Source organism: Cibotium barometz, chromosome 24, assembly GCF_041138505.1.
Source record: "Cibotium barometz isolate CiBa-2024 chromosome 24, ASM4113850v1, whole genome shotgun sequence".
NCBI classification, from domain to species: domain Eukaryota; kingdom Viridiplantae; phylum Streptophyta; class Polypodiopsida; order Cyatheales; family Cibotiaceae; genus Cibotium; species Cibotium barometz.
This window is the reverse complement of record NC_141069.1, coordinates 44813231-44829060: the sequence shown is the minus strand read 5'-3', so window position 1 is coordinate 44829060 and position 15830 is coordinate 44813231. Positions and strand designations below refer to the sequence as shown.

The following is a 15830-nucleotide window of genomic DNA, read 5'->3' as shown; positions in this document are numbered from 1 at the left end:
TAACTTGCTGACAAATTAGACAACACAAATTGATCGACCTTTTTCTTTCCTTTGTATCATATATATGTGTGCCTACATCTGTTCTCAACCTGCCTAACAAGTTGTTTGTTTAGTCTTCTTAAACCATCTTTGTTTTAGATCCATATTTGAACAAGTGCCTCAAAATTCATTCCAATAGAAATCTTACAAGTCATTCTATATAATTTGCAGGTTTGTTTTTTAATTAAAAAAACTACTTACAATTGGGATGCAAGAAGTTATCAGAATCATCATGGCATGAACATTGACATACTGTTCAATGAATCCTCTTCATTAGTGAATCAAACATAACATAGCATGTGATGTGTATGTGAGTGTATTTAAAAGAATAAATATCTCATGGGGAGCCAAAACGTCAGGGGCCGTCGTTATGTAAGTGAACCGACCCACCACAGTTCCTAACGGCGAAAAGTTTGGCAAACGCCAGCGTTTAGTAGTTACCGCCGCAGAGTTTTTTTGCTGGAGAAACTGAATACCGAAGCTTAAAAATTGGGTTCAAGAAAACGCTCAAATTCAGAAATTCTCTAAACGTCTTCATTAAAGTTCTTGCACATAATCAACATAACCAAAGAGACCATCAAATAGCAAGGTCTTCCTAGTCAAAATTATAGCGTGAACACTTCACAGGGAAAAAACAATCCAATCTCAAAACGCGTTTTGACCTAAGCAAGAAGTTATAACTAGCTACCTCTGATCAAACTATGTATTGGCGGCACTGATCCTAGTCAGGCCTTTGCAAAAAGACCAGCTTTCTTTGTCAGGCCTTCGAATGATGTGAGACGTTTCTTATGCAGTTGGGGCTGCCTCCTCTGCTGCGTGGACCTCTTTCAGAGGGCTACCGAAGCTCCATGCGAAGCCAAAGGGATCCACCACCTTGCCGTAGCGCATGCCCCATGGCTGGTCCGCTACCTCCTCCAGCGCCTTTGCGCCTGCCTCCAAGGCCTTTGCATAGGCTGCATCGACATCGTCGGTCACCACGTGAAGGATTGAACTGCTTCCCTTCAAAGACACCGGGGACTTCACGCTGCAAGACAAAGGTAGAACACAAGCCACGTTGATTTAAAAAAAACTTAAATTGTCTCGTGAGGCACACAAGCACCGAAAACGAGAACACAAGGAAATTAAAAATACCAGCGGTCTCATTAATCTTTATCAGGCGCTATAAAAGCATGTGAGAAACTTTCCCGCGTGAAATCAAGTGGACGTTTAGAAAAATTATCCCGTCAACTAGATTTACTTATTGTAACCGGCCACTAACTAGCCAAATGAAGAGACATGCAGGCAGACCTTTTCAAGACACAGACTAGCAACTTTTTCAAGACACAGACTGAGAAACCAACATTTCTTATGCACGAATTCCACACTATAAACTAAGTAATCGTTTTCCGCTCCTAACAAAGAGAAATATGAGGAGGGAAATATGAGCCAAACAAATGAAGACATAGACGACAAGAAACTATCCTTCATACGGAAAACCAACTATTCGTAATCCCTCGCAGAAACCTTGAACTCGACGCTTACCAAGCATAAAGGAAAACACTCTAGACAGCCACTATGGCAAAGCATTCACCAGGATATGCTCTGCGAAGCCGAAGAAAATTGAAGGTTTCACCTAATAGTCCTGAAATCACGCAAAGCTGCTAAGCGGACGATGAAACGTTCCGCGCACTTTAAAAAGCGGACAAACAGCAGTGATTCCGGTGCAAAACGGACGAACTCACAGAAAAAACTCGACAATTCCGCGTGGAGAACAGAAAAAATGCAGGAAACAGCCAATGATACCGGTGCAGAACACAAAATGCACAAACAGTCGGTATACGCAGCGATTTCTTTGCAGAAGAGGACCGACGTAGCAGACGTCAATCACATAGAGAATTTTAAAACGCAGAATTCCCGTCAAAACGAGATATTTTAAGAAACGCAGCCCTACTTGGGACCAGCTTCCTCGATCTCGTCACAGAGCATGATCTCGGCGGTGCCAAACTTGAGGTGAGCGTGGAGGACAAGGGGCAGCTCCTGGTCTGCCTTGCGCTTGGTGTGGAGGGTACGGGAAACCTCCTCGGCTCCAAAGGCACGCTTGTAGAAGGATATGGCGTCGGAGGCAAGGGGGGCCTCCACGACCAGCTGAGGCACGCAGACGTGGTAAGCGCAGGGGAAGGAGGAGAGCTTGGTTTCCACACAGTTGGTTTGTTGCTCGGCCATGGCTACACAGAGGAGAAGATAAAGAAAAGCTCGTGGAGAGCGAGACACACACAAAGCAGCAAACAACAAGAAAGGTCTCGGCTATGGCGGAAGTGAAACTCCTCTCTTTCCCTCTTTACCTACTGCAAATGACTGGTCGTTCGTTTTTGGGGTTTCTTGTCACAGGCTCTCTCACACTCTCTTTACATACAGTCCTCCCTGCGAGGACGCGTACACACGTCTCCCTCTCCCTCACACAGTGACACATGCCCTCTCTCTCGCACATCCTTCACTTGCCCTTAGTGCTTCATTCATTCCAATGACTCTTACCTCATTAATATACTGTCTCCCCCCTGAAGCACACATTACATAGGCCTTAGTGCTTCATTCATTCCCATAACTCCACCTCTAAGTGGTACCTCTTTGTAGTATGTACACTTACACCCCTCCTCGTCGCTATATCACACGGTGCTTTTAATAAGCGCCTCAGGTGGGATCGATGGCTGAGACGAGCGCGCGGTTCTCGGCCATCCGATCCCATGCGATCTAAAAGTAAACTAGGACGCGCAATCGACGGCTGCCACGATCGCGCGATTCCTGGCCGTCGATCACTTGCATGCAAGAACTAAACTAGGACGAGCGGCGTGCGAACTGGGAGAAGCATGGATCGTGCGTCTGAGATGATCCCGCGATTCCTGGCCGTCGGATGACACCGCCAATACCTAGGGACCTGTCGCTATCCTGCAGCCGCCCCAGTTCACAAGGAACTGCGCGTCGTCCTAGTTTAGTTCTGCAAGGAGCTGCGCGCTCGTCCGCCGTACCTGCCAGGAAGCTGTAGCGTTCGCCGTACCTGCCGCCGTACCTGCCAGGAAGCTGAGCGTTCGCCGTACCTGCAGAAGAGGCTGTAGCGTCCGCCAAGGCATAAGTCCAAGTATTGGCGGTGATACATCCGACGAGGCACGTCCTCCCTCCCTCAGCCGTCAATCAGACTATACCACACGGTGCCTTCTTCTTGCATTCCTCCTTGACGTGTTTTTTTAATTTCTTTGGAACGTTCAAGTAGCTTGACGTTTTTTTTCAAAATAGATTACACACTAGTTTAGTACACAGTCGTACTTTATCCCTGGTTTACTATACGAACAGACCCAGTTTGAGAACCAGCCTTCTTTTAATGATGGTGCTTATTGCATGCATGCTTATAGTTTGAAAATCAGCCGTATTTTAACGATGGTGCTTATTTATCCCTGGTTTACTATACAAACAGACCCAGTTTGAGAACCAGCCTTCTTTTAATGATGGTGCTTATTGCATGCATGCTTATAGTTTGAAAATCAGTCTTATTTTAACGATGGTGCTTATTTATCCCTGGTTTACTATAAGACCCAGTTTGAGAACCAGCCTTCTTTTAACGATGGTGCTTATTGCATGCATGCTTATAGTTTGAAAATCAGCCTTATTTTAACGTTGGTGCTTATTGCATGCATGCTTATAGCCATGCTTGGGTTCACTTATTGCCATGATTAATGTCTTCTTGTCATGCATGTGTTTAGTAATATGCAACCATGCATACATGACACACTTAAAGCTTCAACCTAGTTTAACCCTTGTGCACATATTCTTGTAGTCTTTCTTTTTGCTAAAAGTATGTGGTTCCAATTTGTGTATGTCACCTCTTTATATTGATGGTGAGTTCGGTACTCATTGCTATTAGATGCCACCTGCAAACCCTCTTTATGAGGAGATAATTCTTCCTTCTGGGAAACTTGCTCGGCAATGTCGAGTCTCAGATACGTGTCCTAGATGGAACACGAACTATATCAAGAGAATTCATATGATCCGCCACTTGAAAGTCGACCATGGCTTAGAGGTGGATATCCCACTTCAAAAGACAGGACGCCCCTTGGGTGGTGGAATGCAAGGAGCTTCAAAGAGTGCTGCAAAGCAAGCACAGACAAGGTTTCTAGATGCAAAACGTAAATTTGAAATCAACATGAAAAACAATGAAAAGAAACAAAGACTTTTGGCTGAAGATGCTTGGGAAAAGAAAGCTCCTACCAACTTGTCTAAGAGAGCCTACAACATGCGAAAGGAAGCATTCATCGAGGGATTTGTTGCCAAGGGCATGGAACAATACATGGAGAACAAGGATAAACGCATGCAAGGGATTGAACGGCGCATTAAAGAGGGATATTCCAGACATGTGAGATTTTCTCTTGTCCTATTAACCTTAATTGTGAAATATATTTATACCATGAACATTATTAAGCTCTCATTTTGCATCTTGTAGCGACGCCAAAAAGAAAGTGATGATTCTGACAATGATGATGGTGAAGTGGGTTCTCAACGGATGGAAAACCTCGATGAGGACATATTCACAAGCGGCAAGGATGAAAATCAGAAAGAGTCTCCTCCTTTGGTATGCAAGATATGATTTTTTGATTTTTTTTAACTTGTTCATTGCTTGTTATCTTTACTCTCATAACATGCCACTCTCTTGAAGGGCTCTCTTGATGAGGCGAACCATGAGCATGGGGCTCCATCTCAAGTGAAGAAGAGACAAAAGTGTGTTGTTTTTTCTCCTTTGAAGGTAAGAGATGGATGTACTAGTTGGTCTGATGGCTTCTGGTGTACAAGTTAAGTAGAGGGCTTCTTTAAAAACATGGTACTAACCTTAAATTGCGTGGACCATGAAACTTTGTAATCTTCCAATTCATAAGACTCGATCAAAGAAAAATGTTCAAATCCATGATAGTGAAGGCTCCTCACATGGCAACAAAATAATCGATGACGAAGTGTCGATGAGAAATGTGGAATTCGAGGGAAAAGCCCCCCTTACAACGGTATGAAAATACATCTCTTCAACCTTTGTACTACTTTGAGGTTGTTTTCCTTACCCTAAAATACATAAATATGCTTTATTTCTTGTTTCCTCACTTTAGGAGAAAATTGTCAACAAGGAGGCTCATGTAGGACTCTCTAAAAAAAGTAAGAAACGGAAGAAGGTAAGGGGTGGAAGATGTCTCTTCGTACACAATTTAAGAGTAGGATTTATTTCACATACCATGGCTCCTTATGTCAACTCTTGTTTGTTTGAACTTGAAGGGGATGGCTTGCAATGTGAATGCAACTTATTTTGATATTAGCTCTCCGAGTGAGAGTAAGCCTTCAAATGTAATAATAACAATATCCACTAGTGACATTAAGACGCACAATGTCTTGGGCAAGGTAAAAGATCTAAGTGCGGTCTATGAAAGGTATACTTTTTATAACTCTATGGCTTGAATATTGAATTATCTTATCATATGCATGGTTTAAAGTTACGCAAGGATTGATTTTTTGGTTGTGTAGACTTCAACACGGAGTGACTATTCACTTACACTCTACACGTTGGGGATTCATTGCCGAGGTGGATGTGCAATTAGCTAAGTCAATCATGAATGTGGAAGCGTCTACTCGTGTGCTTAACCTATTTGCCATGTCGGTAAATTTTTCAATTCTGAAATATAGCTTTTGGATTTGCAGCTCAAAGATGTGTAAAGCATGTTCATTTTGTAGGTGGATGGAAAAAACCCTACCTGTACATGCTCTGGAGAAGGTTACATTCGTGGATAGTTTGTGGTATGACTATGTGGCTTCACGGCGTCCAACGAGGAATACTTCCTTGCAGAATTTCTTTGGACATATTGATCTGAGCAAGCATGTGTTCTTGTTTCTACCTCTAGTACATAGGTAAGGTCAATACTTTACTCATATTGATGCATGTGTTCTTGGTTTTGTCATGAGTAGACAAAGCACTTACAACTTCATGTTTCTTAGGCACCACTGGACTCTTTTTGTGGTCTATAATTCCCACAGCATGAAGGTGAGAGGCTTGTCATCGAGAAAAAATATTCTCCTTCACCTAGACTCACTGCATGTAGGGAATTCGGGCGAGTATGTTTCCATTGTGCAACGGTAAGACAAGAGCTTTACTTTGAAGTTCATGAATCCATAATGCTTGGGTGAATGCTAGCTAACATTTTACATGTATATATTTGTAGAGTTCTTGAGTCAATTTCTTCAAGTTGCACACATGGACCATTACAAGAGTCTCTTGCATGCCCATCCACTGGGTTTGAGTTGAAGTGTATAGAGGTATGTGAAAATTAATTTTGGCTTTGAATATTGAGACATAGTATATATAGCATGATATATGGCATTTTTTGGATTCAATCAAATGAGACATACGTATGTAAACATTGTAGGTGCCAAAACAACCAAACGCAATTGATTGCGGATTTTATGTAATGGCATTTATCAAGAAACTTATCGATGGGAGCCTTATACATTCCCATAAGAGAACAATCGGCCAAATTTTGGCCATCGCCTTCGCCAAACACAAGTCGACCCACACCAACCAGTTGTCACATACCGAATGATATTGTCATGGGCATTGTAACATTGTAAGAAATGTTGATACTTCTGTTCGAATTCCATTTCTGTGACCGAGTGCATGAGATTTGACATTGATGTGTAAATCTCATCTTGCAATTCTTTGGAAACCTGCATTTTTCACATTTTTTTTGAGGTTAAATTATAACCCAAAACTCATGTTAAATCAGACATCCTAAGCTACTCTCAATTACGAAGTACTGTGTTACTGCATAGTCCTAGTTTACTGCACAGTCCTAGTTTTTGCACAGTCCTAGTTTACTATCCAGTCCTAGTTAATGCACAGTCAGTCCTAGTTTACTATTCAGTCCTAATTAACTGTATACCCACATTCCATATCCTTGAAATATTGCAAGCTCTTACTTGTGGTAACAAATTCTCAACCCAAGCTTTCTTAGCATGGAACCAACATAGGATAACATGGCATGCAACTTGTTGGCGAGTTTCTTGGTCTTGTTGAACCCAACAATGCGGATCTTCGTCAACCACCTTAAGCAATGGCTGTAGTTCTTGTGGACACTTGTCAATGACTAGAGCTGTAGGACGAATATCTCCCATTCTTGAAAAAACCATTTTCATAGTGATCTCCAAGGCAATGCTCTCACCATGAGAGCCTGGGTCATTAGTGCACATCATACACCACACTGGAATGCCAACTCCAAGTTGGTTTGGTAGCACAGCTGCATATAATGGTAGGCCAAACTTATTTGTCTTGAAAGTACTATCAATAGCCCATGAGTTATGCAAGGAGAATCGAAGTGCCATTTGTAACATCCACGTATCTTGAATAATAAGAATGAATGGTTTGTCTTTGTCTTCCTTCGCTTGAGGATTGTAGGGCTGACAATATAGCACCTATATCCACGAAACTTGTAATTAAGAATGTATGGTAAGATATAAAGAAACTCCAATGATGTCAAGAAAAACCACCAAACTCACCTTGTTTTGTGTCTTTAGTTTCAAGCATTCCATGTACATCAATGCCCAATCATCTTCTGTAGCTTTGTCTGCAATAACATGAATGTCAAGAATATGTATTCACATAGAAAAGAAACCACGAATGTACATGAGTATTAGAATTCTACCTTGATTGCGTACTTGGTATGACAACATGGAGACCTCTTTTGGAATCATGAAAAACCTAAAGATCGTGCGATCTAGGTCTGAAGATTTCTCCATATGCAATCTCTCTTTTGAGAGTGACATCCTTGCTACATGGCGAGAGCTACCAATGTCAAACAAATCCTCTATACAACGCTCAATGACAATAGGATGGACTGGCAAATGATATAGATCATTTCGAGTGCCAGGAACATGTCCCTTATGAGAAGCATATAATGAAATAACTGCTTTGTCTTTTGTATTCAAATACTCCACTTGTACCTTAAACGGACAGTGACACTTCTTTGAGGTCCTCAATCTCCTTAGTGTCCCCTTTTGAGTAGGTTCTCCACCTCTATGGCACAAGTAATCAACAACCCTCTTTGATGGCCCTTGGTTTTTTGTTGAGCGAACTTTCACAAGCCTCACTTTGTGCTCTATCATTATCTCTATCAAATGCCTCTCCACATTAGAGCTATCAATATTCAAAATGGTAGTGGGTTCTCTTTTTGGGTTCTTTTGAAGCCAACGTGGAATAGAATCTCCATCCGGTCCTTTTACCATGTTTCTGCAAGCACAAGAATTAATGAAGTCCTTTACATAAGAAATAGGGATTCCATGTTGACGAATGTCAACACACCATGTTTCTTTAATGGTTTCAAGGGTTTCCTTTATCCCTCTATGATCTCCACACTCCAATATATTATGACATGTCATGACAATATTCTCCCATTCCTCTATGCATGCTATCCTTAAATTTGGAAATGACTTTAAGCGAAGCACAAGGGAGCCATCTTGATTCGGATCCAAGCAAAGATTTTCCTTCATTCGCCTCCATTTCTTCAGATCAAGGATTCCTCTAGAATCGAAAGTCTTAAGACTCTCAATGGTCATCGACAAATTCCCTTGAATAACCATGACCATCACATCATAACTTCTCCTATCAAAGGAGAAATATATAGGCGATAGATAAAGCAGTGGATTAAGTGACTCTTTGGCACTTTCTTCAATTTCTTTGCTTTCAACCCTTTGTGCAAAGAAACCATCCTCTTCTTGACTCCAACTAGATTCTTGGCTACTTGTATCAGGCACCAAGTATTCTTCGATCGTAGTTTGCTCACTTGGGCCATCTTCAATCCCACGATCTTCAATCCACAAGCTCATCCTTCACACGCATGGACATATTTAGAAAGTTATCATGTTTGAAAACGCAAAAAATTTTCTTAATACAATGCTATTCATCTATCCCTTAGACTGTCGTAGTTTGCTAACAGTCCTAGTTTACTACACAGTCCTACTTTCCTTACTTTTCTTATTTTACTGCGTAGACCTTGTTTTTTGATTTTCCTAACACATATCAAATAGACTGAGTGATTTAGAGAGAAGGGAGAGAGAGAGAGAGAGAGAGAGAGAGAGAGCAAATTACCTTGAATGTTAAGCAAGCTTCTTTGAGTGAAAGGGATCAAAAGGGGTGGTGTAAGGAACATATGACAAGGTGGAAGCGGGCATTCTTTGAATGACAATGAAAGGCGCTCAAACCTGATTAATTGAACGCAATACAAAAAAATGATTTACAAAAAATGATTTATATTCCCAAAAAAATGCAATACAAAAAATGCCATATATCATGCTATACAAAGGACACACTATTGAAAGTCAATCCATAAAATCATCATTGTTGGCAACTTGGCATATGCGTTTGGAGGAGTTGTTGCATTGTCAATAAACTCAACGTTTATGCATTAGTCTCATAAATCAAACTAAACTAAACTAGGATCATCACCGTTTGCTTATAGTTTGAAATCTTTGAAATCTTTGAAATCATCACCGTTTGCATAGCATTGTCTCTAATGACCATCGACGAACAAAACGTATGTTTTTTCACATACCTCTACTACGACCGAGTGCTTGTTACGCTTTGTCAATCAGACTCCTCCGTCTCGAAAGCTTTTGTCTCCCTCACCAGCTAGGTTTTACAGGTGTTCAACCGACGGCCACGAATCGCGCTGCCAGTTTCGCTTGATCCGACGGCCGAAATTATCTTCCCAGTTCGCGCTGCGATGATCCTAGTTTAGTTTTCAAAAAATTTAGATCGACGGCCAGGAATCGCGCGATCGTGGCAGCCGTCGATTGCGCGTCCTAGTTTACTTTTCGATCGCGTGGGATCGGATGGCCGAGAACCGCGCGCTCGTCTCAGCCATCGATCCCACCTGAGGCGCTTATTAAAAGCACCGTGTGATATAGCGACGAGGTACACCCCTCGCACGCCTCAAATTTCAAGGAGAGCACAATCCATAACCACATTTCTTTGCTTTTCGTTGAGATTAAAAGTTTTCAAAATATAGCTTTTCTTTTGAAGGGTAAAATGTTTCATGCCCTTATGTGAAGTGTAAAATGCCTTAACTTGCCTAGGCCAGAGGGCCTCCCTCTCTCTCCCTCTTTTTTTTTTGGGGACCAATAATACATATTTATATTAACTATTCAAAATCAGGCACATGGGCTCTGTCGCCTCAAAATTTCAATGTTTTTCTATCGTGTAAAGCTTAAAAATTTGCCACAGACGCCGTGTGTGGGATGTCAAGCAAGCTACCAAGTAAGAGTCCACTAAATGCAGCATTGGAGGAAGCCTAAAGGATGGGGTAGCATCTTGCATGTTTTTTTTGCTTTGAGGGAGCCAAGAGGATGGCTATCGATGAAGCGTGTGCAATTTTAGGTATAGTTATTTTGGCCTTATGATAAAATTGGTAGCTTCAACTTGGCCAGCATGTGCACATCGTATCAAGCCACGCACACACATTACATAGCCATCATATTGCTTCATTGATTCCTATAACTTTTCCTCTAGATACCTATGCACTTTTCCCCTCTCGTCCCCTCTCTCTCTCTCTCTCTCTCTCTCTCTCTCTCTCTCTCTCTCACATATACCTCTTGGAACCTTTATTCCCTCCCACCACCTCCACTGTGACTCCTCTCTCTCTCTCACTCACTCTCGCACATATACCTCTCGGTACCCTTATTCCCTCCCAACACCTCCATTGCTCTCTCTCTCTCTCTCTCTCTCTCTCTCTCTCTCACACACACACACACACACACACACACACACACGTGCACGCGCGCATGTATACGTATTCTTTCTTCTTAAGCTATGTCACTCACTCGTGCACATAGACACACACACACACACACACACACACGTGCGCGCGCATGTATACGTATTCTTTCTTCTTAAGCTATGTCACTCACTCGTGCACGCACACACACATGCACGCACACACTTGTACATGTTAAGAGCCATGGATTTTGGCAAAACTTGAGGCAATTTCACAACTAATAATCTAAACTTCAACCATGGAATTACTCAACTATGTACATAGCGCTATGGATAGGGTGTTCAAAGGTCACAGACAACATCTGGGTTTGAACCCCTCTTGCCATACATGCAATAGGGACAAGACTTGCCTATGGCTGTGTGTATGAGAATCCTTGAAAAAAAAACCATGAACTTACTCAAATTATATAAATGAATGTGTTAAGGTTTTCATGGTCAATGAGCAATTGCTAAAAGGATGCAAGTGTTCTTTTAAAATGTGCACTCTTCTAGGGAGGAATAGAAGGGTCAAAGCCATTCAACTTAGTGTTCAGGAAAAGTAACAATTTGGTATGGTGGTCCATTGATCGAAATAACCACTTGGCCACACGCCCTTAACAGTGGTTGTAAGAATTAACATAAAGTACAAGTAATTGCATGGAAGTGGTGGTTGGGTTTATGTAAGTGGTTTAAATCTTTTATCATCAAGTTTTTGAAATTAAGTAGTTAATAAATGAAAGTGAACTCAAATGATAGTATGTGGTGAAAAGTATATATAACCCAAAGTGACTAGGTATCTGTAAGTGGTTTAAATCTTTTATCATCAAGTTTTTGAAATTAAGGGTGGGGCCCTAGTTAATAAATGAAAGTGGACTCATATGATTCCACGTGGTGAAACGTATATATAACCCAAGTAATATGACCTTTTGCCATTTTCAACTTGTGTTTAATTGCACCATGTGCAGCTAATGCTAATATGGGGGCCAAATATTTTTTTGTATTAATTTGTTATGGTGAATGGATAGCAACGGATAGTGGGTTGAAGGTCAGACGTTTGAGATGTGGAGCCTTAGACTTGCGTGAGGCAGTTGGTGAACGTTTACTCATCTTCTGGGTTCTTCCATGGAGGCTATAAAAACGAATGCACAAGCCTTTGTACTCGAGGCAAGAGCCTCTTCACACACACACACACACACACACACACACACACACACACACACATGGATGGTTTGTAAAGGGAAAAAAATATTGATTAAAAAAAACCATACTCATTTTCATGTGAGACATGAGAGAGAGAAAGAGAGACCGTCTCTGAACTTGTGTTATCTGTGACATGATTAGAGTGTTCTTTTTGCTTTCGACACTGGAGAGTTTGAGGTTGTTTCGCAACATTGGAGAGAGAGAGAGAGAGAGAGAGAGAGAGAGAGAGAGAGTTATGACCTTAGGTTGTTAAGGTTTTATATCTTAGACTATTCATTAATTAGTGCCCGCTTACGGCACTAATTAATTGAATAGGCATTTAAGTGAATATGTGAATTAATTAATATCATCGGCTTGGTTATTCTAGAATTAATGACTTGTAGGGTATTTCTTATTTTTTGCCTTGTCTTAAGGTCTCAAACTTATCTTTATTGTTGGAAATAGAACATATAGCTCTCTCTTTGGGCCTTCTCTCATAATCAAATGTCACCTTTAGAAAAAAAAACAATGTTCTATTAATCTTGTCTATTAGGTTTTTCACATTCTTAAGTTTATGTTTATGACATTAATGGAAAATAGGGTTGTGAGATATGGCACACTTCCTCCCTCTCACTTTTCATGTGTTGTGCTTAGATGGTGACACAAACCTTATCAAGTGCATCTACATAGGGCTTTACAAAATGTGGTACGTTGATTGTTGCGCACAAAGCAAGAATATATAGGACTTTGAGGTGCTCGATTGTTTATTTATTTTGTTGAATTTATCAATTCTTTCATTTGATTATATGCCTCACTAAGTTTCTCTTCCAAGAGTTATTTCTTAGCTTATTGTTTTTCTCTCTAATAAATTAATGATTTCTTTCTTTACTTTATAAACAATAATAATGTAGAATAATTTCTCTCTTTACTTTATCAACTATAATATTGTAGAATATTTTCTCTCTAATAAATTAATAATTTATCTCTTTACTCTATCAACCATAATATTGTAGAATAATTTCTCTCTAATAAATTAATAATTTCGCTCTTTACTTTATCAACAATAATATTTTAGAATACCTTGATCTAATAGTAACACACCAAAGTGCAAGCACATAGGTCTCTCTCTCTCTCTCTCTCTCTCTCTCTCTCTCTCTCTCTCTCTCTCTCTCTCACACACACACACACACACACACACACACACACACATGCACGCACGCACGCACACGCATGTATACATGCATGCATGCATGTGCACACACACATCCAAATAAGCTCTTGGCTCTTTCTTTTCTTTCTTATAATAAATATGATGAGGCACATTCATGATTGAGTGAAATATGCAAAAAATAAGACTATGAGTTTTCTCTCTGATTAAAAAATACTTGTTATGACTAATCTACTTTTGCCTTCCAGCTTGAATAGTGCTTGGATCATTATAGATCACATACTCTAGAAGCAATGTCATAGTTTTAAATGAGCTTATTCCAAGGTGTCAATTTTCTTTTATTTCATGAAAGCATGTCTTGCACTTCTCTAAAACACAAATACCATTCTTTTGTTTCATCTAGTATAATGTTAACCCACCACTAGATCTTCTACATGTTATCAAGAGCATTATATTCATATGATGGGTTAAGAAGAGCATGTTTATGTATAACCCAAGGCTCAAAAATGATAATTAATAGTGAAAGGGCAGTAAAATTAGGAAATACTAGTTGAAATTTGGAATTGTTTTTATTTTTAAGGGGAAAAGTCATACATTTTAGTCATAAACCCAATATTTTTAGTATTGAAACCCGATCACTAGGAAGCATTACCTTTATTTTGATTTCTTGGAAACAAGAGATTTTTTGAGCCTTGGTAAGGCCAATATGAAATGGAAGTCCTATGATGATGACTCATCACCTTAGTTGCCCCACTCTTTTAGGAAACAAGAGATTTTTTGAGCCTTGGTAAGGCCAATATGAAATGGAAGTCCTATGATGATGACTCATCACCTTAGTTGACTCATCACCTTAGTTGCCCCACTCTTTTAGGAAAATCCAATACCACGTGAGTGCAAAGGGTAATATAAAATCTAAATCTCTTGTATGTTTTGGAAATTTTTGTAAGTATTATGCGTGATTTAGAAGTATGATTTTCAAATCATGAGTCAAGTACATCGATGCTATTTTAACCATATCTAGTTTAGGTACTTATTCTTTATACTATCCTTATTCCATCATCATGCAAAATCATGTTATCATTCTTTCTTTTAATCACCCCTAAAGTTAGTCACCAAATATTATCTTAATGATCCTTATGTTTCTCCCATGCTCAGTAAAAAGACATGAAGCATGTGATTAAGCCAGAACTCCACTTGAACAAGCAAACACCTATATAAAAGAAATATGTTGAAAGTCCCACATATCATATCTATGGAGGATAACTTGCAATGCCTAAATGGATTAAAATTTCCCTCCTTTTTTATTGGGTGAGAATAAGGTGGGGTCTTTCATGTGCAAATGTTAAGAAACATGGATCTAGGCCAAGTTATGGGGGATCAAAACAAATAAGCAACACCATAATAAAGATTAAGAGAATTCCTAAACTTGATTAAGAAGGACCTAAACTAGTTATAAGGCAAACATATAATCTCATCGCATTAGAGTTAGTCCAAGTACATCCTTTTATAGCTCTCATGGAGCTCCATCCCACACCCTTGTGGGATCCCATGTGTCCATAAATGCTCACAGTACATGTGCCACCTTGTGCTTTTCATGTGCTACCTTTTTTGACCATTGACTTCACCTTTTTTTGACCATTGACTTCACCTTTTACAAGTGACCATAAAAAGCAGTCTTTGATCTAGGACCATTAGTCTTTTCTTCTTCCCTTTTTAATGTGTATGCTTCTTTTGTGACTCACTCCCTACCTTCCTTGTGCTCCATGGCACCACATTTCTCAACACCCCCCCCTTGGTGCCATATTTCTAGGCTACTACAAGGTTGTTGGATGCGAGGTTGTTAGATGCGAGGTTACAAGGGTTACATTACCCCCCCATCATTTCTAACTTGGCTAAGTAACTTAAAGGCTCGTTTGGCTTGGTTATTCTCTATTTCAGCGGTTATTTTAGAGATTGGTCGGGTTAATTTTCACTCCCGCAAGGTGCTACTTTGGATACTCTTTAGTGGTCGAGTGTTGCAACATTTTGGCTTGGGTAGTGACAGTTTTTGGTGTAGCTTGGATTGGTCTTATTATTTACCTTGAACTCAGAGGCTTTATCTAGCTTGGTCCTTTTATCTATGGATGACTCAAAGGATTTTGCCCAACAAAGCTTTCTACTTAAGAGCATTCTTTTGACTCTCATACACACTTGCATGCTCATTTGGCTGCATACATCCATTTTTGACGCGTAGTTAAGGCAGGGTATCCACACACTTGGAGAGACATACTCCCCATCGATCATAGGAGTCACGCATACCTGCTCATGTTGGCAGCTTACACTTTTAAAGGCCCAAAGGTGGATGACAATTTGTGATGTTGATGCTAGTGAAACCCAAAACCATCTTTTAAAGGCCCATGTGAAGAATGTGAGAGATCCTTTTACACCACGATGAAGATAGATAAGCCTTAGTTTTTCTTAGCCAAACACAAAACTAAAAAGGTTTATCTTTTTGTTCATGCGGTGCGCTGACGATCTGCAGGCCGGTTTGTGTCGTTGGTGAAGCTAGCGTGTTGCTCGTCGATGGAGTCTATGCAGCCTATGTTGTTGGTCGCGTTATCCACTCACCGTTGTCAGTGTTATGGCGCCTCTCACTGGCCTTTT

General features: G+C 40.3%; 2 protein-coding genes across 2 annotated transcripts in view; one reads left to right on the top strand and one right to left on the bottom strand.

Annotated features, from left to right (window-relative positions):
- Positions 1 to 551: 551 nt before the first annotated feature.
- LOC147625355 (uncharacterized) lies at positions 552 to 2382 on the bottom strand. Its single transcript, XM_086818677.1, has 2 exons — positions 1970 to 2382; positions 552 to 1063 (listed from the first exon to the last, which is right to left on the bottom strand). The coding sequence occupies exons 1-2, from the start codon at positions 2239 to 2241 to the stop codon at positions 826 to 828; spliced, it is 510 nt and encodes a 169-aa protein (XP_086674803.1). The 5' UTR covers positions 2242 to 2382; the 3' UTR covers positions 552 to 825.
- A 1286-nt stretch (positions 2383 to 3668) lies between these two features.
- Positions 3669 to 15830, top strand: part of LOC147625354 (uncharacterized) — a 12266-nt gene continuing 104 nt past the window's right edge. The window contains exons 1-12 of the mRNA XM_086817969.1: positions 3669 to 4420; positions 4508 to 4636; positions 4721 to 4807; positions 4938 to 5060; positions 5160 to 5222; positions 5323 to 5474; positions 5569 to 5697; positions 5776 to 5949; positions 6037 to 6174; positions 6261 to 6354; positions 6465 to 6601; positions 15709 to 15830. The exon at positions 15709 to 15830 is cut by the window's right edge and continues 104 nt beyond it. Coding sequence (XP_086674095.1) covers positions 3932 to 4420; positions 4508 to 4636; positions 4721 to 4807; positions 4938 to 5060; positions 5160 to 5222; positions 5323 to 5474; positions 5569 to 5697; positions 5776 to 5949; positions 6037 to 6174; positions 6261 to 6354; positions 6465 to 6601; positions 15709 to 15830 — 1837 coding nt within the window. The 5' untranslated portion in view covers positions 3669 to 3931. The remainder of the gene's footprint in view (positions 4421 to 4507; positions 4637 to 4720; positions 4808 to 4937; positions 5061 to 5159; positions 5223 to 5322; positions 5475 to 5568; positions 5698 to 5775; positions 5950 to 6036; positions 6175 to 6260; positions 6355 to 6464; positions 6602 to 15708) is intronic.